General features: G+C 37.5%; 1 protein-coding gene across 2 annotated transcripts in view; it reads left to right on the forward strand.

Annotated features, from left to right (window-relative positions):
* The window catches only part of LOC122555796 (cohesin subunit SA-1), a 207,996-nt gene that overhangs the window by 165,057 nt on the left and 17,868 nt on the right, over positions 1–25,071 (forward strand). The window contains exons 9-20 of one of the 2 annotated variants that reach the window (XM_087993741.1): positions 3,965–4,038; positions 5,214–5,337; positions 6,337–6,435; positions 12,276–12,355; positions 12,592–12,717; positions 14,440–14,554; positions 16,132–16,249; positions 19,096–19,199; positions 22,779–22,871; positions 23,009–23,098; positions 23,973–24,176; positions 24,936–25,006. In XM_087993741.1, the coding sequence (XP_087849867.1) occupies positions 3,965–4,038; positions 5,214–5,337; positions 6,337–6,435; positions 12,276–12,355; positions 12,592–12,717; positions 14,440–14,554; positions 16,132–16,249; positions 19,096–19,199; positions 22,779–22,871; positions 23,009–23,098; positions 23,973–24,176; positions 24,936–25,006 (1,298 nt within the window). The remainder of the gene's footprint in view (positions 1–3,964; positions 4,039–5,213; positions 5,338–6,336; positions 6,436–12,275; positions 12,356–12,591; positions 12,718–14,439; positions 14,555–16,131; positions 16,250–19,095; positions 19,200–22,778; positions 22,872–23,008; positions 23,099–23,972; positions 24,177–24,935; positions 25,007–25,071) is intronic. The other variant, XM_087993742.1, reaches the window with a different exon arrangement.

Raw genomic sequence — 25,071 nt, forward strand, 5'->3', positions numbered from 1 at the left:
CAATCATGAATAGAGAATTGGTTAGCTACCAGGATGCTGAGAACAGGTGTAGATGGACCGTTTTAAGCTTCAAAGTAAATAGCCTATCTAGTTTAGACATGCGCGATAGGCAAGAATGCCCTGAGGCATGGTACATTGGCGAGACCAAGCAGGGTGAATGGACACAGTGCTACGACAACGGGTGAATGGACACGGTGCAACAATCACCAGGGATGTTCCCTGCCAGTCAGAGAACACTTCAGTAGTCAGGGACATTTGGCCTCGGATCTTCGGGTGACCATTCTCCAAGGTGTACTTTGGGATACCCATGAGGATTACCTCAGCCGGGTTCATGTCACACTACAGGTCACCCCACAAACTATATTCTCTTATGCATGCACCCAGCACACACACACACACACACACCCATGCACATACCCTCACACAAGCTTATACTTTGTCACACGCACATTCTACCAAGCAAGCAAACACACACTCACATGCCCACTCTCCTCGCTCTCTCCCTCTCTCCCTCTCCCCCCTCTCTTCCCCTCCCCGTCTCTACTCCCCTATCCCCCATCTCTTCTCTCCCCCTTTCCCTCTCTCTCTTCTCTCGCTCTCTCTCCCCCGTCTCTCACATGTACATACAGTTCTCTGGGGTGATCTTAACTTCACACTTTTAGTATGTTGTCTGAGCTGAGATGTCACTCTTCAAAAAATAAAACCTTAAGTTATCTCGAGAATGTGACTTAAAAGAAGTTCTGGGATTTGCATATTAATTAATCAAAACTTGCAAGCCATTCTAAAAGATGAAAGACTTAGCAGCAATCTAAGTTTGTTCAATCTATCATTTTAATTGCATGGCACTGATCTTTTGCTATAAATTGTGTCTTACGATCTTACTCCACAAGTCACCTGATGAAGGAACAATGCTCTGCAAGCTCGCACTTCCAAATAAACTTGTTGAAAAATAATCTGGTGTTGTGTGATTTTTAACTTCTCATAGAACTAGCATTACCACTCTTGTGCAGATTTAGCTTGACAACGTCTTGCATTGTGTTTATCCCCACTCAGCAAAAACCACTTTAACTCGAGGGATCTGGAATGTAGTCGGAAGCCACCATACTGCATAATAAACTTCTTCCTCAAACTTCTGCCCTCGCTTCATTTCTTGAATCAGGTTTAAGAAACTCACAATTTAAAAATTGAGACCATCTTACAACTACTTCTCCCATAAACTTTCTCCCCCTTTCCACTTCTATCTCCAATCAATGTCCTCAAACCATACAAGCTGAAACTTGCTTTCACTTCCAAAATCATAATCACCCTACTTATAAAACTAAATTATTCTGAGTTCTTCTATTCTACTTAACTACTTCCTAACTTGAAACTTTCATTCCTGTCTGAGCTTTAGACATATCATTGCCATACATCTCAGTCTTCAACTCTTCAAAATTACCCCGCTTCCACTTTACCGATGAATCAACTCCACCAAATAATGAAGTTACACCTTCTGGAATCAAAATTGTTGTGTTTTATTCCTTCTCGATCTCTGTTATAATTTTTGTGGTTAGCATTTCATTCTCATAATATCTCCTTCATAGCTACTGTGTTGTCCTAATGCAGCTCTGCAGAATTTTAAACCTGCAAAAATGTTCTTGGATTTTTCTAGGATTTATACTACATATCTTTTCCCCTTTCTTGTCACTGTGCTGCCTCTTTGTAGCATGATCTGGAATCAGCTTCCTTATGTATGTTATTTATAGTAAGCTCGACCTTTTCCTTACTTCCCTGAATTCCAGCATCACCTTAGTGTTGCCAGACAACATGTTCAGCATCATTATAACAAATCAAAATCCAGGAAATTGCTTTCAGTTCTTACCATAAACTGTCATCCGTAGTCACTGACTGATCTCATTATTCAGCAACTCACTCAGGCTGAACCAATCTGACAAATTCTTAGCACTCACTCCCAGAACTGAAGTTCAAATACACATGCTGTTTGTTACCAAATCTACTTAGTTCCAGCTTTAAGACCTTGTAGCCCCCACTATTGTTACTGAAATCACTATTCATGCATTTTTCATCTTGAAACTATTTCTTTGATATCCTTTATGTTGACCTCCCCTCCTGAATTTTTGTAAATGACTATTTGTTCAAAACTCACCTGATCAAATTCTGTACTGTCTTTCTTGCTCTTTGTCTGTATTCTTATGAATCATTTTGGTATTCTCCTTGATGCAGTGGATTTAAAATTTTAGTCCTTGTCCATATCTTCAAATCACTCAGGGACCTTTCTACTTTGTTTTGCAACATCTTTTGTCCCTTCTTGCACAGTTTCAGAGTTTGGTCCTTTCTGTGTCTTACCCTGTCTTGCTGCAACTTTGATAGTACGTGCCAGCCACCTTGATCTTATCTGCCTTTCCCTCTCTAAAATGCTACTTTACTCGCTTTCTTTTAAAACTTCACTCGACTGATTCCTTGATTCAAGGTATCTCATCTTCTACGATCTAATACTTATTCTCTGTTTACTTCATTTATCCAAACCCAAGTTGTTCTTGTCAGAAATTCTAATGGTTTAATTCTTCCTTGTTTCACTTAATCTTTTCCTCTGTTCTTGTCAGTTTTTCCCAGTGTATTTGTATCATTGTAGTTTGCAAAATTGCCTGCAATTATCAAACACAAATGAAGATAGAAAATTAAAAGAAGCAGTTTTTGAAGAGTGGTTGAAGAGCCAGTATTCAAGAAGAATAAGTATTAAGGAAGCATTCTGAGTGTGAGAGAGGTAATGAAATGACTGCATTAATAAACAAGATTAAAGAACTAGTATCTGAGAAGAGAGCATTGATTTAAGTGATGGTGCACACAAACATTATAAGCTGAGGGCACAATGTATAACCAGAGGAATGCAGTTCTGTTTCACTGGTTCAAAATTTCAAAACTAGTTTGTTGGTTTTGTAATCCTCCATTCTTCAGTGGTGGCTAGATGTTATCTGTACAGCATTGATCCGTCTGTTGTTCACTGATTGCTTGGTTGGACCTGAATTCTGTGGTGTTCGTTTGAATTTTAGGATAATTTTTTTCAGCATCTCAAAGTAATTTTTTCTCTGCTCACTCAGCAGAAAATTGAAGATAGTAACTTTACAGAGGAAGAGGACAACAAAATGATTGGCATAGCTAACTTCAGAAATTCTCCTTTCTTCCATTTTCTGATTCACCCTACTCAGCATATATGTTAACCTGTAACCTGACCACTCAAGCTTCTTGTTATGCTGACCTTTCCTCCACTCATAATTAAGGGTGCAACTTATCTCCTTGACTCAATGTCTCCAAAAGGTAGCATTGTTTCATCTGCACCAATTAGCTTCTCTTTTTCCCAATACTGCAAACAACTCCTTGATCTTTAATTAGTGATGGGTTGAAAGGTTGTGGATTGTGGGCTGACAAGTGGAGTTTGGGCTGAGATGAGATCAGTCATGGGAGTGTCAAATAGTGGAGCAAGTGTGAGGGGCTGAATGTCTACCCTGTTTCTGGTTCTTAAGCTTCTTTAATCGCTAGCAATCAAGCCATTTGGGCTTACTGTCATTCAAAAGTTCAGAACAGGTCTCATGCCTCCAGTCACCTTGTATAAAAAAAATCTAAAGATGCAGTTTCAAAGCATGAGATCTTGTAAACCTCCATAATTGTAACAGCTTTATTGACTGTAAATTTCTCTCACATCACCAATTTGTTTAGTTTACCTGATGAAACTTGAGCAGAAAGTGATACTTGTCAAAATTTTAGCATTCACCACATTTTAAACCTTTCACAGTTTTAACATGTTATAATTTGCTGTTTGTTTCAAATATTTCTTTTTAACAATTTTTATGATTATAACTTTGAATAACTGTGCTATCAGCTTATTTATTGAGCTGTGTACTTAACTAAGAAACACTTTATATTTCTGTGCAAATAAATAGTTTGTTTTAATTATGTCTCCTTTTAGCTTCAAGAAAATCAAGATGAGATAGAAAACATGATGAATTCTGTTTTTAAGGGTATATTTGTACACAGATATCGGTAAGTGATTTCTGCACAATTAGGTTGAGAACTAATTTGAATAATTATAAATGTGCAATAATCAGTTGAACAGTTAAATATTAGGAAGTCCGTAATCATTGTCTTAACCCACCACAAATTCTGCTTCCTTGTCTCCAATTCCATCTTAACAGTCTGAATCTGAACTAAAATGTTCACAACCACAGTGTCATATTTGATCCCAGGATGTACTTTCAAACCCATCCAATTTTTACTTCTGTATTCAATGTCCATTTCAACCCACCTCGGCATTTCTGTTGCTGAAACCATCATTGATGCCTTACTCCTCTCCAAACTTCACTATTCCAATGTACTCTTATCCTCTGTAAACTTGAGATGATCCAAAACTCTGCTATCCATGTCCAAACTTGCATCCAGTTCTGATCATCTTTCATCCCTGGGCTCACTTCTTTAACCTGGGTCCCAAATAAATGATATCTTAATTTTAAAATTCTCATCTATGTCCTGGCTGTTTCTTTCTCTGTAATCGCTTCTAGTCCCTGTCATAGCACATGTACTGCTGTCATCTCTCTCAGGCAACCCAATTTTAATTGTTTCATCATTGGTGGTCAAGTCTTTAACCATCTATCACCTTAGTTATAAAATTCCGTCCCGAGAAGCCTATCTGCCATTCTTTTCACTTGAAGACTTTCCTAAAACTTTATATCTTTCATCTTCACTAACCTCTCATCATTTTTGTTTCTTAACTACTTTTAATCCAATTAAAAAGTTGTCAACAAAAAGTACCTCTTTTGACAGGGGTGCTACTCATCCAGGAAAAAAAAGCAAAATCTTTTTAATTGCCAAGGCTGACGATACGCGCCAGACCCCTGAAGCCAAATCTCTTTAAGACTTGTGAAGTTTTATTGAAGTGCTGAAACAAACAACAAGTTATATTCATTTGAAATTTGAACATATACCAGTTCAGGTTGATTTACAACCAGGTTCTGATTTGTGTGTTAGGAATTTGAAACAAATTTATTTTTGCAGAGATTGAGTACAGTTCTAGGAATAATTAATTGCTCAACACTTTTAATAGTTCAGCATACTAATTGTTTATGTATGAAAAGTTTAAAAATAGTTACAGAAAATCTGGGTAAACTTTGAGGAAAATTCAGAATAGAAAGCTAAGTCTAAAATTGGACTATATCTTCTAGTGACGCAATTTCAGAGATTCGAGCTATCTGTATTGAAGAAATTGGTGTATGGATGAAGAGTTACAGTGATGCCTTTCTCAATGACAGTTATTTAAAGTATGTGGGATGGACACTACATGACCGGGTAAGGTTTGTCACTTTATATTATACCCAGCAGCGTTGGGGAATAACTGTGAAAAGAGATCTAGTCGACAATCTCTAATAGAACATGATGTTTATCTCAATGCACAATCTCTTCAGTACTTAATGTTATCTATCATGATTGAAGTAAGTGTATGAAATAAAGTCAGCCTATTTTTCAAATATTTCACAAAAACAAAGGTTTCTGGATGTATTTAATTTGAATTTTATGGCAAGTAAGTTACCTTCTGCCATCTCAAAAGCCTTTCCACCATTTACAAGGCACAAGTAAAGAATGAGTGTTCAGAAATAGGGATGTCTTACTGCCATTAAACAAGGTCTTGGTGAGACCACACCTGGGGTATTGTTAGCAGTTGTGGACTTGCCATAGAGGGAGTGCAGTGGGGATTCTCTAGGCTGATATCTGGGATGGCAGGACTATTATACAGGAAGAGATTGGTTCAGCTGGGCCTTATTCTCTCGAGTTTAGAAGAATGAAAAGGGATCAAATTGAAATTTATAAAATTCCAACAGGGCTGGACAGACTGGATGCAGAGAGGATGGTCGGGAGTGTAGATCCAGGAGACATAGTCTCAGAAACAACTCACCAAGGCTCCTTAGAAAATCCCTTCCAAACCTGCAACCCCCTCCACCTGAATGGACAAGGGCAGCAGACACATGGGAATACCACCACCTGCAAGTTCTCCTCTAAATCTTACACCATGCTAATATAGAACTATCTTAGTGTGCTTTCATTGTCACTGCATCAGAATCCTGAAATTTCCTCCATCATCAGTTTAGTTGTACCTACGCCATATGGACTTCAGTTCAAGAAGACAGCTTACCACCAAGACCACAAGGGCAGTTGGCAAAGAATAATTAAGGCTAGCCTTGCATGAATGAGTAAAGAAAAAGGGACCAGAGGCAAAATGTGTGGTTTTCTTGCATTGTTTTTATACAATTGTATGCAAGTTAATTATTTTTTTATTCTCATTTGCATCAGCAAGGTGAAGTGAGGCTGAAATGTCTTAAAGCTCTGCAGTCACTGTACACTAATAAGGAACTCTTCCCAAAACTGGAACTCTTCACCAATAGGTTCAAGGTGAGAATGACATTATTCAATGAGATTGAAAGCTTAGTCAGATTAAAAAGTATATTTTAACATTTATTTTCAGAATTTTCCAAAAATGGATACAGTTTGAAGATTTCGTGGACTTGGTTACAACATAGGAACAGGAGTAGGCCATTCAGCCTGTTCTGCCATTTACTGATATCATGGTTGATCTGTGTCCTAACTCCTTATACCTACCTTTGGCCCACAGCCCTCCTATCTTTGCTTAACAAAAATTTAACTATCTTGGATTTAAAATTAACAACTGGTCTAGAAGCAACTGACATTTGAGGAAGAGAGTTTCAAACCTTATTCACACCCTTTGTATATGGAAGTTCTTCCAAGTATCTGTCCTGAATAATCTGGTCCTCCTTTTTAGACTATACCCTGTAAGTTAGAATCCCCAACCAGAATTTACATTTATCTAACCTGTCTTTTACTGTTGTTATCTTGAAGACTTGGATCAGGTCATCCCTTAATCTTCCAAATTCTAAAAACATCAGGCTTAATTTATACAATTCTCTGCACATAACTTAAACACCTGAACCTGATGAAGTAAACATCATTTATTTCAGTGCAAGAGACCTGACCGGTAAGGCAGATGAACTGAGGGCATGGATGGGAACATGGGACTGGGATATCATAGCTATTATAGAAGCATGGTTGAGGGAGGGACAGAACTGGCAGCTCAGTGTTCCAGGATACAGATGATATTGGAAGGATAGAAGGAGAGGCGAGAGCTAAAGGGAACTGGACTTTCTAGATAGGGAAAACATCATGTCAGTACTTCGGGTGGGATTGAGAAATAAGGGAGTGATCACTTTAATGAGAGAGTGCTATAAACCACCGCCCAATAACAGGAAATTGAGGAGCAAATATTTGAGATTGCAGAGAGCTGGAAGAATAATAGGGTTGTAATAGGTGGTTTTAACTTTCCAAATATAAAGTGGGACTGCCATAATGGTTAAGGCTTGGATGGGTAAGAATTTGTGTGTTCAGGAAAATTTTCTCAATCAATCTGTAGAGAGGGGGCAAAACTTGACCACCTGTGGGGAAATACGGCGGGAAGTATTAGTGTGGAGTCACTTTGGGACCTGTGACCATCATTCTGTTAGTTTTAAAATGGTTATGGAAAGGATCAATCTGGTCCACAAGTTTAAATTCTAAATTTAGGCAAGGCCAATTTTGATAATACACAGGAACTTTCCAAAGTTGATTGGTGGAGGCTGTTTGCAGGTAAAGGGACATCTGGCAAGTGGGAGGATATCAACAGCAAAATAACGAGAGTTCAGGGCCAGCATATTCATTTTAGTGTGAAGGACAAGGATGGTAGGAATGACTAGAGATTTTGAGGCTCCTGTTAAGAGCGTTTTCTGAAGAAGTGATGAAAGAGATTGATGAGGGCAGTGCGTTGATGTTGTCTACATGGATTTTAGCAAGGCGTTTGACATGATATTGCATGGTAGACTGGTTAGTAAGGTTAGATTAAATGAGATCCAGGGAGAGTTTGCCATTTGGTTATAAAATTGACTTGATGGTAGGAGAGAGTGTTTTTTAGACTGGGGGCCTGTGACCAGCAGTATGCCACAAGGATCGGTGCTGGTTCCACTTTTTTTCATAATTTTAATAAAAATTTGGATGATACTTGTGGAGGCATTGATAGTAATTTTGCAGATGCCACTAAAATTGGTGGTGTAGTGGACAGTGAAGGAGGTTATCTAAGAGTAGAATGGGATCTTGATCAACTGGGCTAGTGGGCTGAGGAATGGCAGATGGAGTTTAATGCAGAAAAATGCAAGGTGTTGCATTTTGGTAAGACAAACCAGGGCAAGACTTACGCAGTTAATAGTAGAGACCTGGGGAGTGTTATCAAGCAAAGACATGGGGATGCAGGTACATAGTTCCTTCCAAGTATTGTCTAAGGTAAATAGTAGTGAAAAAGGCGTGTTGCATGCTTTCCTTCACCGGTCAGAGGTTTGAGTGCAGTAGTTGGTTTGTCATGTTTCAGCTGTACAAGACATTGTTAAGGCCATATTTGGAACATGGTGTACAGTTTTGGTCGCCCTGCTGTAGAAAGGATGTTATTAAACTGGGAAAGAATGCAAAAGAAATTTACTGAGGTATTAAAGAGACTGGCATTTTGAGTTATAACGATATGCTGGGACTTTTTTCCCTGGACCGTAGGCCGAGGGGTGACCTTACAGACATTTACAAAACCATGAGGGGCATAGATAACGTGAATGGCCAAGCTCTAGGGGAGTCCAAAACAAGAGGGCATAGGTTTAAGGTGAGAGGGGAAAGATGTAAAATGGACCTAACGGGCAACTTTTTCACACAGAGGTGCTTGTATGGAACGAGCTGCCAGAGGAAGTGGTAGAGGCAGATACAATTACAACACTTAAAAGACATTTGGACATATACAGGGAAACAAAAAGTTTAGGGGGATATGAGCCATACACCAACAAATAAGCGTAGTTCTGTTTATGAAATCTGGACGAATGGACGAGTTGGACTGAAGGGCCTGTTTCCATGTTGTATGACTCTAAGCCCAGATATCCTCCTTGAAAGTATTATACTCCCTCCAAGGTCAGTATATCTTAAGATATCGTTTGCTCACAGTATTTCGAGTGGGGTGTGGTTCTGTATAGCTGCAGTCTAATCAAATCAGCCACCCTCCCTCTGTATTTGCAACACAGTAGAATTAAAACTTTCAAAGCCCCTCAAAATTGATTTTATTGGCTCCTAACCGGGCTTTTTGAATAACCAGTCTCAGATTTTGCAAATAATCAGTTCCAAGCAAGAGCTTAAACCAAAGACGTAATAATTTATTAACAATACACTAATGTCAGCAGAGCAGAATTAAGCAAATGTAATCTAAATAATGTCTATGTTTAAAACCCAATAGTTATCTTTTCAGCCTGATTCTTACAAATAACAAACAAACACACTCAAAGGATAGATTTAAAAAAAAGAAAATAACAGAACTGGCCAGATTACTTAAGCGTTTTCACAATGTGTTGTTCCACAGGTATGCATGGTTGTTTCTTGATTGATTTTCTGAAGGAGTTAATCATTGCCACCTTGTCAGTTCACCGACAAATTTTCAGTAATACATAACATTTAGTTTCTATTCTCTGAATTTCCAGTAACTAATAAAGAGAGGTTAAGCAGGGAGCTTTCAAATCTTCATGCTCTGGCATCAACAGTCAAACTCCTCTTCCTGTAGGCAAAAGGGGCTAGTTTAGTTTAGAAAAATTGGTCAGTATGGATGAGTTGGTCTGAAGAGTCTGTTTCCTTGCTGTATGGCTCTAAACCCTGCCCTAAAACTAGTTCAAACTCTGGCCTCTTCCTGTTTGACCATCTTGTCCCCTCAGTCATTTCCACATACTGACATCGACAGTGACCAGACATGTGCTCTCTGGTTAAACATGCTACGATGTCAAAAGAGTTTGTAGAATCCTATGGTGAAAAACCAACCTGCATTTCACTTCCAGTGCTGACCTGTCAAACAAACTACAGTTTAAAAAAACAAATAAATCAGCAACTGTTCACAATCCAAAGATCACCTTTCAGCTCACAGTTCACAGCTCCAAACCAAAATTGATGGAAAAAAGTGAAAAATAATTGAGAATTCTACCATCTTGTTACTTGAAAACATGAAATTAAAGAGAAACCCTGATGCCCAAATATATGCTCTAGAACCTTGTAAATCTAGAATTTGTGGAAAATGCATTCAGTTCATATCTAAATTAATTCATTGCATAGTTAGTTCATCACTTCTCTGGCCTTACACTGCAGTTTTGAATGTAAATTGATGCAGGAAAAACTAAGTAACTTCAGCATGGGGTCATGTGATGCTTCAGTATGTTAATGCAAAGACAGGAAATACCAGTAAATTACATTTTATCATTAAAATGTTACCTGATCTGAGAGTGTGGAGGAACATGCAGCATAACAGTATAGCATTGCTTTTCCAGTGTTACTGTTCAGATATTTTTGAGAGAAGTGCTACTTGTATATTTACAAAGCTCTTGAAGTTTGAATGGTAATTGAAAAGGTTGCGACATAATGCTACTTATAAAACCGACATCTGTGTGCTGCTCACCTGTTTGTATCTGTTAACTTTTTTTTCTGTCTCGGACATTGACAATCAATTCCTGTGAGATTCTTCACTTAGCAAAATGTTTTAAATGCACAGTAATGTGTTAGAAAATGTATAGTTCATATTACAGTTGTCTGAATGTTTAGTGTTTAATTTTAAACAAAACTAGGTTCTTTTGAAAGAACAATTTGCTTTGAATTTTCTGTTCTGTATTCTGTTGAAGCATAGCTGACTTGTGCAGAAGCTGTTTGCTATTAAGTTTGTGATCATTCCAGATTTAGGATGTGTTGTAGAAATATTTGTAAAACACCAGTTGGGCAGCATTAATTTACAGTTGCGTTAGATTGCTGTGTTCGCCTAAAATGAATTAAATAAAATGGTTTAGTGTCTTAATTATCAAGTGTTTAAATTCCAACAGAGTTGGCATGTTTGAATTCTAGCTGTGTTTGGCATTCAGACTAAACTGTTATAAATTTAATTAGTTCATCATTGGGCCACAAAGCATGCACCTCCTGTTTAGTAGTCTGTCATTGCATGACTTTAACTGCTACACCAAAGAGCAGTGTACTTTTGTTTAACTGGCCAAAAATCTAAAATGAACGTTATATCTGAAAGCTTAAACCTTCCTGCAGCTGAAGTTTAGGAATTAGTTGCAAGAAAATCATAAGTGTTTGCAAGAACCTGAAATTTCTGATGTTTGAAAGGTTGGAAATCAAGAGAACATGAGGACACTGGAGAATGATATAAATAAATCAAGTCAGTCGGTGGCAATAGGGCAGATAGAATATAGCGAAAGAAAGTGTGAACTTGTCCACTTTGGCATGGTCAAAAAGCCGGATATTATTTAAATGGAACAATATTACAGAACTGAAGTAGGGAAGGATCTGGGTGGCCCAGTACATGAATCTCAAAAGGTTAATATGCACATAAAGTACGTGGTTAGGAAGGCCAGTAGAATGATGACATTTTATTACAAGGGGAACGGAATATAAAACTAAGGATGTTTCATTACAGATTGTGCAAGGCATTGATGAGATCATATTTGGAATATGACATACTGTTTTGGGCAGCTTATTTCAGAAAGGTTCTAAATATATTAGAAACCGATTAGAGAAATTTCATTTGACTGGTTCCTGGAATGGGGGAAAGGTTGGACCTGTAATCATGAGAGTTTAGAAGAATTTGAAAGAGTTTAGTGGTGATCTTATTAAAACAAACCAGTTCCTGATGGACTTGACGAGGTAGATGCTGAAAGGATGTTTCCTTTTAAAAGAGAGACTAGAATAAGGGGTGACCATTTTAAAACAAGGTGTATCTCAGATGGATGGCAGTGAGGAGAATTTTTCACTGGGGGATGAGTTGATATAATTCTCTTCCAATAGATTGAAGGAGGCAGGGTCATTTGAATATTTTTACAGCAGTGGTCATTAGATTCTTGATCAACAAGGGAGCTGCAGCATATAGAGCCTATCTAGCAAAGTGAATTGAATCCTCACTCACTGAAGCCATGATCTTATTAAATGCTGAGCAGGCTTGAAGGGCCAAATGACCTGTCGCAGATCTTGATTAATGATTCATATTTGTTAGTTTGATTTTACATTGTGGAAAAGCTCCTGTTATTGTTGAGAAATTGGGCTAACCATTGTTTAAATGTCTCTGCCCCTGCATTTGTTATAGAAGCTAAATTAAATTGTTTTACTTGAGCTGAGTTTTTGATTTCTTTCTCTAGGATCGTATTGTATCCATGACATTAGACAAAGAGTATGACGTTGCTGTGGAAGCTATTCGATTGGTCACTTTGATATTGCAGTGAGTAAAGTTGTTATTCTTTTCATTTTGCTGTACACCAATCTTGGCTCACTTATTGTGAGAATTAGATAGCCAGGTCTGATGTTGTAGTCTGGACATTCTGACTCAGTATTTTACTCATGTGACAAGGTGGGAGATATTTATGCTAATTAATATTGTTTTGGCCCACATTGGGTCTGATAGATTAATCCAAAAATTGTACTACAGTTTTGCATTATAAACGTTTTGTCCTATTGGCTTCATGATTGTTATAGGGGAAGTGAGGAGGCATTATCCAATGAAGATTGTGAGAATGTGTATCACCTTGTATATTCTGCACATCGTCCTGTTGCTGTGGCAGCTGGGGAATTCCTAAATAAAAAGTAAGAGACACAATCGTACATTGTTTATCCTTCTTTATTAGTATTCAAAAGTATGTGCATTATCAACAAACTCAGGTCAGCCTCTTTGGACTCATGTTTAGTTGTGTTCACATGGAATGACATGATGGTATCAAGTATTTCATTAAAATTTATGCAACAGCATTCATCTTTCTCAGACCAAAAGCCAGGTTGGAGCAATATCCCACAACATCTTGAATGGTTGCTTTTGAATAATACAGTAGCATTTCAAATTTGAACTGCTTAAGTTTTGAACAGTTTTACGCAATCAGGTTTTCTGAACAATGTTTGTTCTGAATATCGTTGCAGTGTATTTCCTTTAAAGCTTGGCTTGTCATTAAAAATAGTTTTCGAGAGCATTAATGTTAGCCTTGACTCAGTGGTTGTAAGTTCAAATGCAGTCAGTCCTGATATAACATGATAGTTCTTTCTTGTGCCATCTCGCATTATAAGAAAATCATGCGATAGTCACGCCATTTAAATTAATGGGGCCAGAATTGCATCATAGCCAATACAGAAAGGAAAGTTCATGTTCTGTAAATAATAGTATAAATTCAGTATAAATTCTTCAATTGTGTTAAAGCTGATTTATGCTGAAAAAATACGTTACAGCAGAGTCTACTGTGCAGAGATTTGAATGCAGAATTTAGGCTGACATTTTGGTCTATTCTTGAAGAAATGCTGTTTTTCAATGAAATTCAGAATATGATTTACTTATTTCTGCTCAGATGGCCATAAATGGATCATGGCATTGTTTGAAGAGGAGCTGTGGAGCTCACTCACTCAGCACACCACTGCCTCAAAAACATCTCCAAAAAAGTGTAATAACTATCTTATTGCTGTTTGTGGGATCTTGTTAATGGAAAACATTCATTAAACTTAAAAAGGAGTTGAAAAGCTTTAAAATTTTTTGGACAACTTGAGATCATGAGAAGTGCTCTGTGAAACTAAGCTTGTTTCCTTTACAATTCGTTTTTTCCTGAAAATTGTTACCTGCAATGTGAAATCAGTACAGCAGATGGCAGCACTGAATTTTTAAAACGCAGGTAATGTCCACAAGGTGGCAATATTGAGGGAAAAGATTTAAACTGAAAATAACGAGGTGGTACTTTTAAGGAATTACAACAGTAATTAGTGCGTTTCATTGTTTAAAAGTAATACTAAACTTGAGGTATAAGTGCTATTGTACAGATGCTGGAGTAGCCACTTGTACAGATAAGTAGCCGCTTGTACAGATGCTGGAGTAGGGATGCTATTTCTAACTTCCGCACCTAACTCAATAAATTTATTAGCTTTAACTTTAATTGATTGTTATAACTGGATGACAGTGCCATATCAACATTCTCTAATCGTGCTTCATACAAAGGTGATAGCTACATAATTTCCTATAATACATCATTTTCTTTCAACAAAATCGGTTTGATTTTTTCTCGAATAATTTATCTCTCTTTTTCATATTTTTCAACTATTACAGGATAAGTTATGAAATTTTATGGGGCATCTTTGAGCTTTCTGCTATCTTTTCCCCACAACCTCTGAAATGCATATTAAAAAGATGGTTAATTTTGTTTGGGAACCATAAAAACATCGGCCTATTAGAAACAAAGTTGTAAGCCCTTTTAATTGCTGTTTGCACGGACAAAGAATAATCAATCTTCAGTGATATGTGGGAGAGTTTCACAACATCTCAATTATAAATTTTAGGTTGTTCAGTCGACATGATCCACAAGCAGAAGAAGCCTATGCTAAAAGTAGGGGAAGGCATAGTCCAAATGGAAATCTTATTAAGATGTTGGTACTTTTCTTCCTAGAAAGTGAGGTAAGATTCTGAAATCAAGAATTTAAATACTCAACAAAAAGGTGACCTATTAATAGAAAGTAATACAACAATTCTGAGAAAGTGTCAGAAGACCATGAGGTTGCAAAGCTGTCTTAATATTTTGCTTATGCTATTGAGGTGACCTGATGCCATGGATTCCTTTGTGGCTAGAGGGTAGAAAATTTGGGATTAGCTAACAAAGGAATAACTTGCTGAAATAAACTGGTGGGATTTAACCACAAAAAAATGTACATGTAATTGTGACCAGAAATACTATTGTAATTAAATATACACTGTGCCATAATGTCAGTCTACAAATTACTTAAGTGCCATATTTTGCTGTTATGTTTGTTCATGACATTTAATATATATTAAAGAAAATAATATTTTGTTGAATTGTATTTGTACGCTTACTTTGATGAAGACAATCAAATGTAGCACAATCCAGTTTTCTTTAATTTCATTCATAATGACACAAAACTTCAGAAAGAAATCTGGCTTTTTACCAGTCAGAGGGACAGATACTTGCAGCATTTCTCTGCTTCATTTGTCTTTCCCTCCTGCTGTAATCAAAATTAGAAAAGTTTTGTTTCTGGCTATTTGAAGTATTTAAAAATTAAAGCAAAGATCGATCATGCTTTCATGTCTGAGAGTACAATGTTTATTCCAGTCAACCTTTCAGTTTCACTGTGATCTTAGCCAAGGTCATCTGATCCAGGCTCGTCAGAACCTGATATACTCTGTAAGATGTGCCATGGGATCTCTTGTGTGTTGCAATGCAAGGGCTCTGTGGAAATTATCCAACAAGTTTGAACATCTAATGGGCAACTTCCCTGCTTCCCATCCATGATCCTCCGGAAATGTCTCTTAAGTCTGAGCTATTGTTGAAGACTATGGGCTCGTCAGATTTACTTAGCTGAATAGTTAGCCAGGCAATATTAGATTACAAAAAGCCTGATTTAACTCCTGACCCCTCTAGTCGTTCTCATTAGACAACCACCTCCCCATAAGTTTCACTTTAATTATCCTAATTACCCATATTCAACACCACACTTAACCTTTACTCACTTCTAGTACCTACCCTAATCCTGTGTCACCATCATTTACCCGACTTGCCTTATTCATCGAGTTCCTAATCTACCCCTTCACATTTGCACACATGCTTCTCTTCATAGCTTTTCAAAAAATGCTTTGGGGCATTTAAATTCTGATATTCTACTGGAATATGGCAGCTAGAGCTGTAGAAAGAGGATGCTGCTCCTTTCAAAGATTCCTGTGCTGAGTCAGTTTTGAAGGATCCTCCATTGGAAGATGGCCCAGAAAAAACAAAATTCATTGTGTAAACTATTGTCTGATGAATGTCATAGATAGAGTTTCCAATCTTCATTGGAAGATCTTTGTCCCTTGGGTCTATTTTGAGAGAGTGCAGGGGGGCATCTGAAATTGTGGTCTCTTCGCAATATTGCTGTTTAATTTTAACACATACCTTTTAAAAGTAGAATTTGAAAACTGTGTATTCCCACCTACAAATTAAATTCAACTTATGCTTGTTTGCTTTCCAAACTGTAACATTTCAGTTGCATGAGCATGCTGCCTACCTGGTGGATAGTTTATGGGAAAGCTCCCAAGAACTTCTCAAGGATTGGGAATGTATGGTGGAACTGCTGCTGGAAGAGCCTATACAAGGGGAAGAAGGTAACTACGTGTGTAATTATGATAAATATATTATCCTAATGGTAACTAGTATTGTAGACTTTTCGCTAAGTAAATTGAGAATATTCTTTGCAAAATTTAACAAGAACATGAATAGTGATATATCGTCATAACGATTTGTGAAAGTTTACGATAAGGAGAAACTATTTGAAGCCTGTTTACAAACGTTTTCTCAGAAATATTTGGTTTACCACCCAGTGTATTGAAGGCACATGAAACTCCTCATTCTGAAGCATGTAATTAATGTTCTAAGGAAAGTGCATCAGTCAAAGATTTACTTGCTGAAACTAAATTGAGAACATTTTTCCAAAGATTTGACTGCCATTACTGATGAATTGTGCTTGTAAATCTTACATAATTGCTCGTGTCAAAAAAATCTCTCTGACCACAGAAAAGGGTGCATAAGGGTTAAGCCAGTTGATGAAAACAGCCCTCCCTAATAATATGTTGAAAGAGTAAGCAAAGGCTTAAAGTTTGTGGTCGCTGATGGTGTGATTTCATTATTCCTGACCTTGTGAAAAGCTGCCCTCAAAGATCTAATGATCTCTGTGATGCACAATTCACCTTTTAATATTAGTGTGAATCTACCAGATCAAAGGAATTTACAAGTCTGAAGTAACAGAAATGTTATCAGGCAGCCATTTTCATTGAAGTATTCCTACATAGAGCCAACCTGGTGGTAAGGTACAGTGTTAATTCTTCAATTTTTATTACATTTTTAAAGAGAGCAAACTAAATGTTTGTATAAGCAAATAAAAATCTGAAAAATCATAAAGTTTAAAAGATAAATCATACTTTACATTTTGGAATATTTGCCAATAAAAAGTTAACACTAAACTATAAAATTAGTTTCACTGAAATAAAAGTGCTGAAGTGGGCAAGTCAACTCATTTTTACAGCATTGTGGTAATTATGGTTGCCTGGGAAAATTTCAGGCGTGGAAGTGGTGGCCTGAGGCCTATTCATGATAACATGTGATACACATATGGCAATGTTCTCATTGGTGTAGCCAGTAGCTTGCAGGGTAGGTTTGATGTGCATGATTTTCATATTAAGTTTGCATGAAAAACAAATAGCTGGACAGTATTTGAGATTTTCGGTCTTAAAGTGTGTGAAGCTGTAGGATCCACAATGCCTATATTGAGCAGTGAAGGTAAGTTGGCAGTTGATAGTCTTTTTTCCATCAACAGGATATTGCCATCAACCCAAAACACATTCTGCCTATCCCACAGTTGAATAATATAATTGATAATCAATTTCAACAGCACAGATGTTATACACCAGAAAATGAGGGGAAAAAAATCCTCTGTGGTGGTTAAACTTTTTAAACAACAATTCAGAGCCCAACCAACAATCAATTGGGAAAATAGGTCATTGAGGTTGGACGGGGTAATGTAATTAATTCATGTGTGGACAGACCTCAGAAGGTATTTGAAGAACTGCTGCATTATAGGCTTGTGAACAAAATTAAGAGTTTGTGGAATAAAAGGCACACTATCAGCATTCATGTAAAATTGAATGAGAGATAGGTAACTGAACAACCTCACTTTTGAGGCTGGTGGAGCATTTAAAGTGAATTTCCCAATAGTCAGTGTTGGGATCCTTGCTACCATTGATGTATGTCATTGACATGGGAACAGTTTTCATGACAAAAGTTTGAAATCTGCTGATGAAGCAAATCATTCAAGTATTATGAACACCAATATTTTTAAACATCGATAAAATATAGAGTAGGATGTTGATAGATTCAATAGAGATGAGGACAATGAAGTGATTCTTTTTGGGAGGAAGAATGAGGAGTGACAATGTGTTATTGACAGTACAATTCTAAAGGAGGTGCAGAAACAGAAAAACCTACAGATAATTGACGGTGGCATGTCAGTTTCAGAGGGTGGTTAATAAAGCATATGAGATTCTGGGCCTTATTAAGAGGAGCGTAAAGCCAAGAAAGTTATAATAAACCTTGTGGTAACCCAGATCAATCTGAACTATAGTATTGTATTCAGTTCTGGGAAATCCAATTTAGAAAGAATAGTGTGTCATTAAAACATGCAGAAAGCAGGTTACAAGAATTGTTCCAGGAATGAAGGACTTCAGTTATGTGGATAAATTGGAGAAGCTGGTATTGTCTGCTTGGAAAAAATAAGTTGAGAGGAGATTTGATTGACACATTCAAAATCATGAAGGTTCTGAGTACCAGAGGAGAATCTGTTCCCATTGGTGAAAAACATGAAAAGCAGAGGGCATTAAATAATGATGACTGGTGAAAGAAGCAACAGTGACATGGGGAAGCACTGTTTTCACATGTTTTTTGCGATCTAGAATGCACTGTTTATGTGTGTGCTGGAGCTTATATCAGTTGTAACTTAGAAAAGGAAATTGGATAATCATCTGAAGAGAGAAAATTTTTAGATCTACAGGGAAAAATTGGGACTGGTCAAGTTGCAGAGTGGCAACTTAGGCATGACAGGTTGAATGATCTCCTGTGTTATAACCATCTGTGCCTCGCTGACTGAAGCCTTTGAATTTCCATTTTCACTTGCGCACATGCAGATTGCAGAACTTGTCAGTTTGTGGAGCAGTGTCTGTGATTGCAGACAGTTTCACTGTCTGTATTTAAGAGCACAAGTGCAGATTACAGAACTTTCTGTCTGTTTGTGGAGCAGTGACTGTGATGGTTTTATACTGTCTTATTGCAAAATCCAGGGGCATTATAAACTACTCAAATACAGTACTGATTTTTAAAAAATTCTTCCTCATATAATGTATTTTAGCTAGTGCTGAGTCATTAATGTTCTGCAATTTTGAAGCTGTTTAATCTTTACTAGGTATGACTGACAGGCAGGAAACTGCACTTATCGAGCTTATGGTGTGTACAATTCGGCAAGCTGCAGAAGCACATCCTCCAGTTGGGAGAGGAACAGGCAAAAGGGTAGGTATTGCACTTTTATCTCTGGAAGTACAGGTTTGAAGTCAGTGGAATAAAATTGATACTTAAAATCAGTTTTCCTAGTTTTTGGTGCAAAACATCTGTAATATGTTTATACTTAAGATGTAATTAAAGAAAGCCAAATCCCATGGGTAAAAGCAATCATTCTAAGTTATTAAGTTAGAATTCTTTCTTCTCATTTATGATTAATCTGTCAATCAGAAAAAGGAGGATAGTTATTTTTATTTATTCATGGAATTTGGATTTTGCTGGCTGGCCAGGATTTATTGCCCATGCATAGTTACCCATCCCTATCCCCAATCACCTATTGTACTCTTTGCTACCTTCTCCCAGCTTTCCCCACCCCACCCCGGAGGCACTCTGTCTATATTCCTGATGAAGGGCTTTTTGCCCGAAGCGTTTATTTTCCTGCTCGGATGCTGCCTGACCTGCTGTGTTTTTCCAGCACCAGTCTAATCTAAACCCTTGTGAAGCATTTTGACCAAGCAACAATGAAGGAACAGTGATAACATTTCCATGTCAGGATGATTATTGGCTTGGAGGGGAATTTTCAGATGGTAGTATTCCATTTACCTCCACCCTTGTCCATCTAGATGGTAGTTGAGGTGTTGGCATATGCTGTTTAAGATGAATCTTGTAGATTTTTCAAACTGCAACTGTGCCTCAGTGGTGGGAGGAGTGAATGTTGAAGATGGTGGAAGGCGTACCAATCAAGCAGGCTGCTTTGTCCTGGATGATGTGGAGTTTCTTTAGTGTTATTGCAACTGCACTCTCCCAAACAAATGGGGAGGATTCCATCGCACACTCCTGACTTGTGCCTAATAGAAGGTGGACAGGCTTAGGAGAGTCAAGAAGTGACTACTGCAGAATTCCTCCCTCTGACCTCATCTGGAACTCAGTTAAATTGCTAGTCCAGTTCATTTTCTTTGCCTTGGTAATCCCTGGATTTTCTGAATTTGGCCATGATCTGCTTCATTATCTTAGTAATTGTGAATAGTGCTGAACATTAAAGCTCTCCACTGCTGACTTTATGATGAATGGGAAGTTATTGATGAAGTAGCTGAAGATGTTGGGTCTGAACACTACCCTGAAGAACTCCTGCAGTGATGTCCTGGACTGAGATGACGAACTTCCAACAACTGAATCATCATATTTTGCACTAGGTATAAGTCAACCATTGGTGATTTACCCTATGATTCCCATTGAATTCAGTTTTGCTAGGGTTCCTTGATGCCACACTCAGTCAAATTCAGCATTGGTATCAAGGACTACCTTCTCACCTCTCCTCTAGAGTTGAGTCTTTTGTCCACATTTGAGACGAGTGTAATGAGGTCAAAAGCTGAATAGCCTTGGTGGAACCCAAGCTGAGCATCAGTGAGCGGGTTCTTAAGCAGGTCATTAACTGTATAACACTGTTGATGACCCCTTCTGTCACTTAACTGATGATCAAGAGTTCCACTGATGGAGTGGGAGTTGGCTCAAATTGGACCTTTCCTGATTTTTGTGTATAGAGCATATCTAGAAATGTTTCCACACTGTAAAGTAGACGCCTATGTTGTCGTTTTACTGGTCCAGCTTGGCTAGGTGCACAGCAAGTCCTGAAGAACAAAACGTTTATGCTATTGCCAGAATGTTTTGAGAACGCAAAGACTTTTGCAGTATCCAGAATCTTCAGCTATTTCTTAACATTACATGGAGTGAATTGAATTGGTTAAAGACTGACATCAGTGATGTTCAGGACTTCTAGAAGAGGCCAAGATCAAATGGCTGAAGATTGTTGCAAAAGCCTGATCTTTTGCACTGATGTGCTAGGCTCCCCCACCATTGAGGGTGGAATAATTGTAAAGCCCTCTTCTCCACTGAGTTTTTAATTGTCTACTACAATTCATGATTGGACGTGGAGGGACTGCAGAGTTTAAACTTGGTGCATTGATTATGGAATCAGTTCGTTCTATCTGTTTTTTGCTGCTCAGGTTGTTTGGCACCAAAGTATTGCAGCTTCAACAGGTTGACCTTTCAATTTTAGGTTGCTGTCCTGGCACACACCCCTGCATTCATCATTGAACCAGATTTGATTTCCTCGATCAGTAGTAATGGTAGAGTGGAGGATGTGACTGACTATGATTTGTGGTTGAATACAGTTTTGCTCCTACAGGCCTGGCTGGGTAAAGATGGCAGCAAAACAACATTTGTGATCCAGATGGGTTTTATGACAATTTGACAGTGGTTTTATGGTCATCGTTAGACTTTCAATTCAAGAAATTTTGAAAAACAATTCAATTTGTATCATCTGGCATGGTATAATTCAAATCTGAATCTCCAGAACATTACCCTTAATAGTCTCTCGTAATAGTCTGGTGATAATATCATTGCAGCATTGTCCTTCCATCATCCCCGTAATTGGATTAATCATGAATGAGAGGAAATAATTCTATCAATCAAATGACACCATTGTTATCCAAGTATCCAAACATAGATTTCAGTTGACTCTGTTAGGGGAGCCAGTAGCATAGTTGTCATGTCTGGTAACCAAGACCCGAGTTTAATGTTCTGAGGATATGGGTTTGAGCCTCACCATAGTAAGTTTGAAATCAGTAACAAAAAGTTGGAATAAAAAGTGAGTCTACCTGCGGCTAATTGTTGTAAAAAACCCATCTAATGTCCTTCAGGGAAGGAAATTGCCATCCTGATGTAGCCTACGATTGACTCCAGATCCACAACAATGTGGTGACCTTTAACAGCCCTCTGAGCAATTGGGAATGGGAAACAAATGCTGACCAAGACAGAGATGCGCTCATCCCATGAACGAATAAAAATAGTTAGTGCTGATCTTACTTTCATCACCAGGTTGTAAACTTTAGTTCCATTCCAGGAGTTGAGAGTAAAAATCAAGGTTGATATTCCACTGTAGCTCTGAGGAAGTGCTTCTGATAAGACAATAAAACAAGACCTTTAAATACCCCTGAAGGCAGTATTTTAAACAAATACAAGTGATTGATAGCTGTATCATGGTTGATATTTACCTCTTTAACCAGTGTCACAAAAACACATTTTCTGGTCTTTATCGAATTATTGTTTGAGCACAGTATAGCTGTCTTATTCCCTTATTCCCACTGCTGTATGAAAAGTGTTTAATTGGCTTTAAAGTGCTTTTGGACATCTTGTTTTTGTGAATGGGACTGAATAAAATTGCACGTTCTTTTTCATGAATTCTTCATTCTCCATCTACCATTATTTATAGGAATAGCCTAACTTGATATGTGTGGATATATATGTGAGAATATGCAGATATACAGTCATAAGCCCTTTAGGAACACAACGTGGTGTTTACAATCCTCACTTTTGTTGCTAAAGTTTGGTGTGAAGTCTTCAACTTCTTTTAGAGTAGATTAAATTGAACATTTTTTTCTGTGTTTCAACCTGTAAAGATTTTTTTTGTGTACAACTTGTAATTCATCCTAGATACATAACTTGCAGTTGTGTTTGTGAGTATGATTCTTACAAAAAAAATTGAAAATTTACACATCTAGTTTGAAAACTTTTATTGCAATCTTATTACAGGTTTTGACTGCAAAGGAGAGAAAAATGCAGATAGATGATCGCACTAAATTGACAGAACAGTTCATAGTGGCACTTCCAATGATGTTAGGAAAGGTAACCAATTTGTAATATTTATGCAGTGTTCATGTAGTAAATGTCAAGATGAGAATGAATATGCTTTAAAATTACAAGTGTTCCTATTATTTTTTGAGCGTAAATAGCATTGAATTTGGATATTTATTGTGTTTCAGTACTCAGCTGATTCTGAGAAAGTGGCAAATCTGTTGCAAATCCCTCAGTTCTTTGACTTGGAGCTGTACAGTACAGGAAGAATGGAAAAGGTAAATAGTAATGTGAATTATTTTGTAATATATTCTGTTAATTTTATCTCAGAATCTCATGGAATAATAGATGCCTGTGTGTAACTCACAAGGCAGCAATTCCATCTCTACAGTGTGAAGCCTGCTTCCATCTTGTCCTTAATACATCTTAAGGTTTTGGTGTTCAGTTAGTGCTAACAAAAATCTTAACAGAATAGTTACCTTTACTGTACATTCAACTTTGAAAAGATGTCAAATTTTTATTTCCATGTAGAAAAGTGTGTACAACATGTAAAGATTGTGTCTGTTTATTAGAAATAAAGTTCAACACCGTCATTTCACTTCTATCATGACACAGTAATATATATAATGAAATTGAGCACCAGGTTTCAAGGGTAACATCCTGGAAGTGGGTAATAAAACAGACCAATGGTTCTTCTGCATGTGAAATTACTATTTTGTTATTGACTGCTATTGGAATGGTTGAAGTAAATTCTGTTCGTAGTGATCCATTTTACTGAGTGAAGAAATTTGTGTGGTAAATGGAAGGTTATGTTTTTTATGGTGATGGAGCAGTGCAGCCGCTGCTCTTAGATTTTCAATTCTCACATCAAGTAACAGGAAGCAGTATCATTGTTTAACCCTCCCAATCGAGCAAGATCATGAGCAGAGGCCGGTGACTTGCCCTCAAAGTGGCGGAGCAATGCCCAAGAAGAGAAGTGAGGGTAAACTACTGGAGAACTTGCTGCTAGAGTAGAAAAGAAATTGATAGGTTCTGCTTGAGAATATGATTGATTAAAAATGGTGAGTTGCAAGAGAGAACATATTCCTATCTTGTTAATAGTCTATTTTTAACAGAAAAATTGCTTATCTGATTTTTTTCCCCTTCTCCCAGCACCTCGATGCATTGCTAAAACAAACCAAGTTTGTTGTTGAAAAGCACATAGAGTCAGATGTCTTAGAATCATGCAGCAAAACATATAACATCCTGTGTAGTGACGAATACACAATTCAGAACCGTGTTAACATTGCACGCAGTCAGATGATTGATGAGCTGGTAGAGCGATTCAGTCAGTCAGTTGAAGACTTATTACAGGAGGTGAGTGCAAATTTTATCAATAAATTATCTGCCTAGAATAATAGTGTCAGATCTGTTGTGAAGATGTGCTTTACAATCTTGAGTGTTTTGATTGATATGTCATTTTGTTATGTGGCTAAAAGAACTATATTTGACAGATTTTACATTCTTGCTTTGTATGCTGGCATTGTTGATTTGTTGCCCATCCCTGATTGCCCTTGAGAAAGTAGTTGTGAATCATCAGCTTGAACCGCTAGGACTGAGACTGCTGACCTCCAGCAACCACAATTTTTTTTGTGTGCTTTTTCAGTGCAAAGGTTCTCGCTCTTGCTTTCTCTCGCTCCCCCCATCAGCCCCCAACTCACTTCAGTTTTGCCAGGACTCCTTGATACCACACTCAGTATTATACTGTCTTGATGTCAAGGGCAGCCATTCTCAATTCACCTCTGGAATTAAGTTCTTTTGTTCATGCTTGAGCCAAGGCTGTAATGACGTCAGCTGTTGAGTGGCTTTGGGTGGAACCCAAACTGAGCATTCGTTCGCTGATTATATGATTTTTAAGTAATGATTAAAATCTTGTGAAGGCTTTCACCTCCTAAATTTCATTTTCTTAAATTCAGAAAATGCTCCCTTGCAATAGTTTGAACCTGGAAGTATGTCGTTCATATCTGGTAGACTACAGTATGGATTTTTAACTGTCTGAATTGCACTTCTTTCCTTTTATTCACTGCATTGTATGAATTTATTTTAAGGCAGCATCAATTTTATCTGTTTTCATAGGGAGAAGAAGCAGATGATGACGACATTTATAATGTTCTCTCTACTTTGAAGAGGTTAACTGCCTTCCACAAGTATGTGAAAGCTTGTTCTACATATTAAGCACTTTGATTTTTCAGGATGACTGGGTGCATTGGAA

The sequence above is a fragment of the Chiloscyllium plagiosum genome, unplaced genomic scaffold, assembly GCF_037043375.1.
Source record: "Chiloscyllium plagiosum isolate Xiang-an unplaced genomic scaffold, Cpla_swu_hap1 HiC_scaffold_13, whole genome shotgun sequence".
Classification (NCBI taxonomy): domain Eukaryota; kingdom Metazoa; phylum Chordata; class Chondrichthyes; order Orectolobiformes; family Hemiscylliidae; genus Chiloscyllium; species Chiloscyllium plagiosum.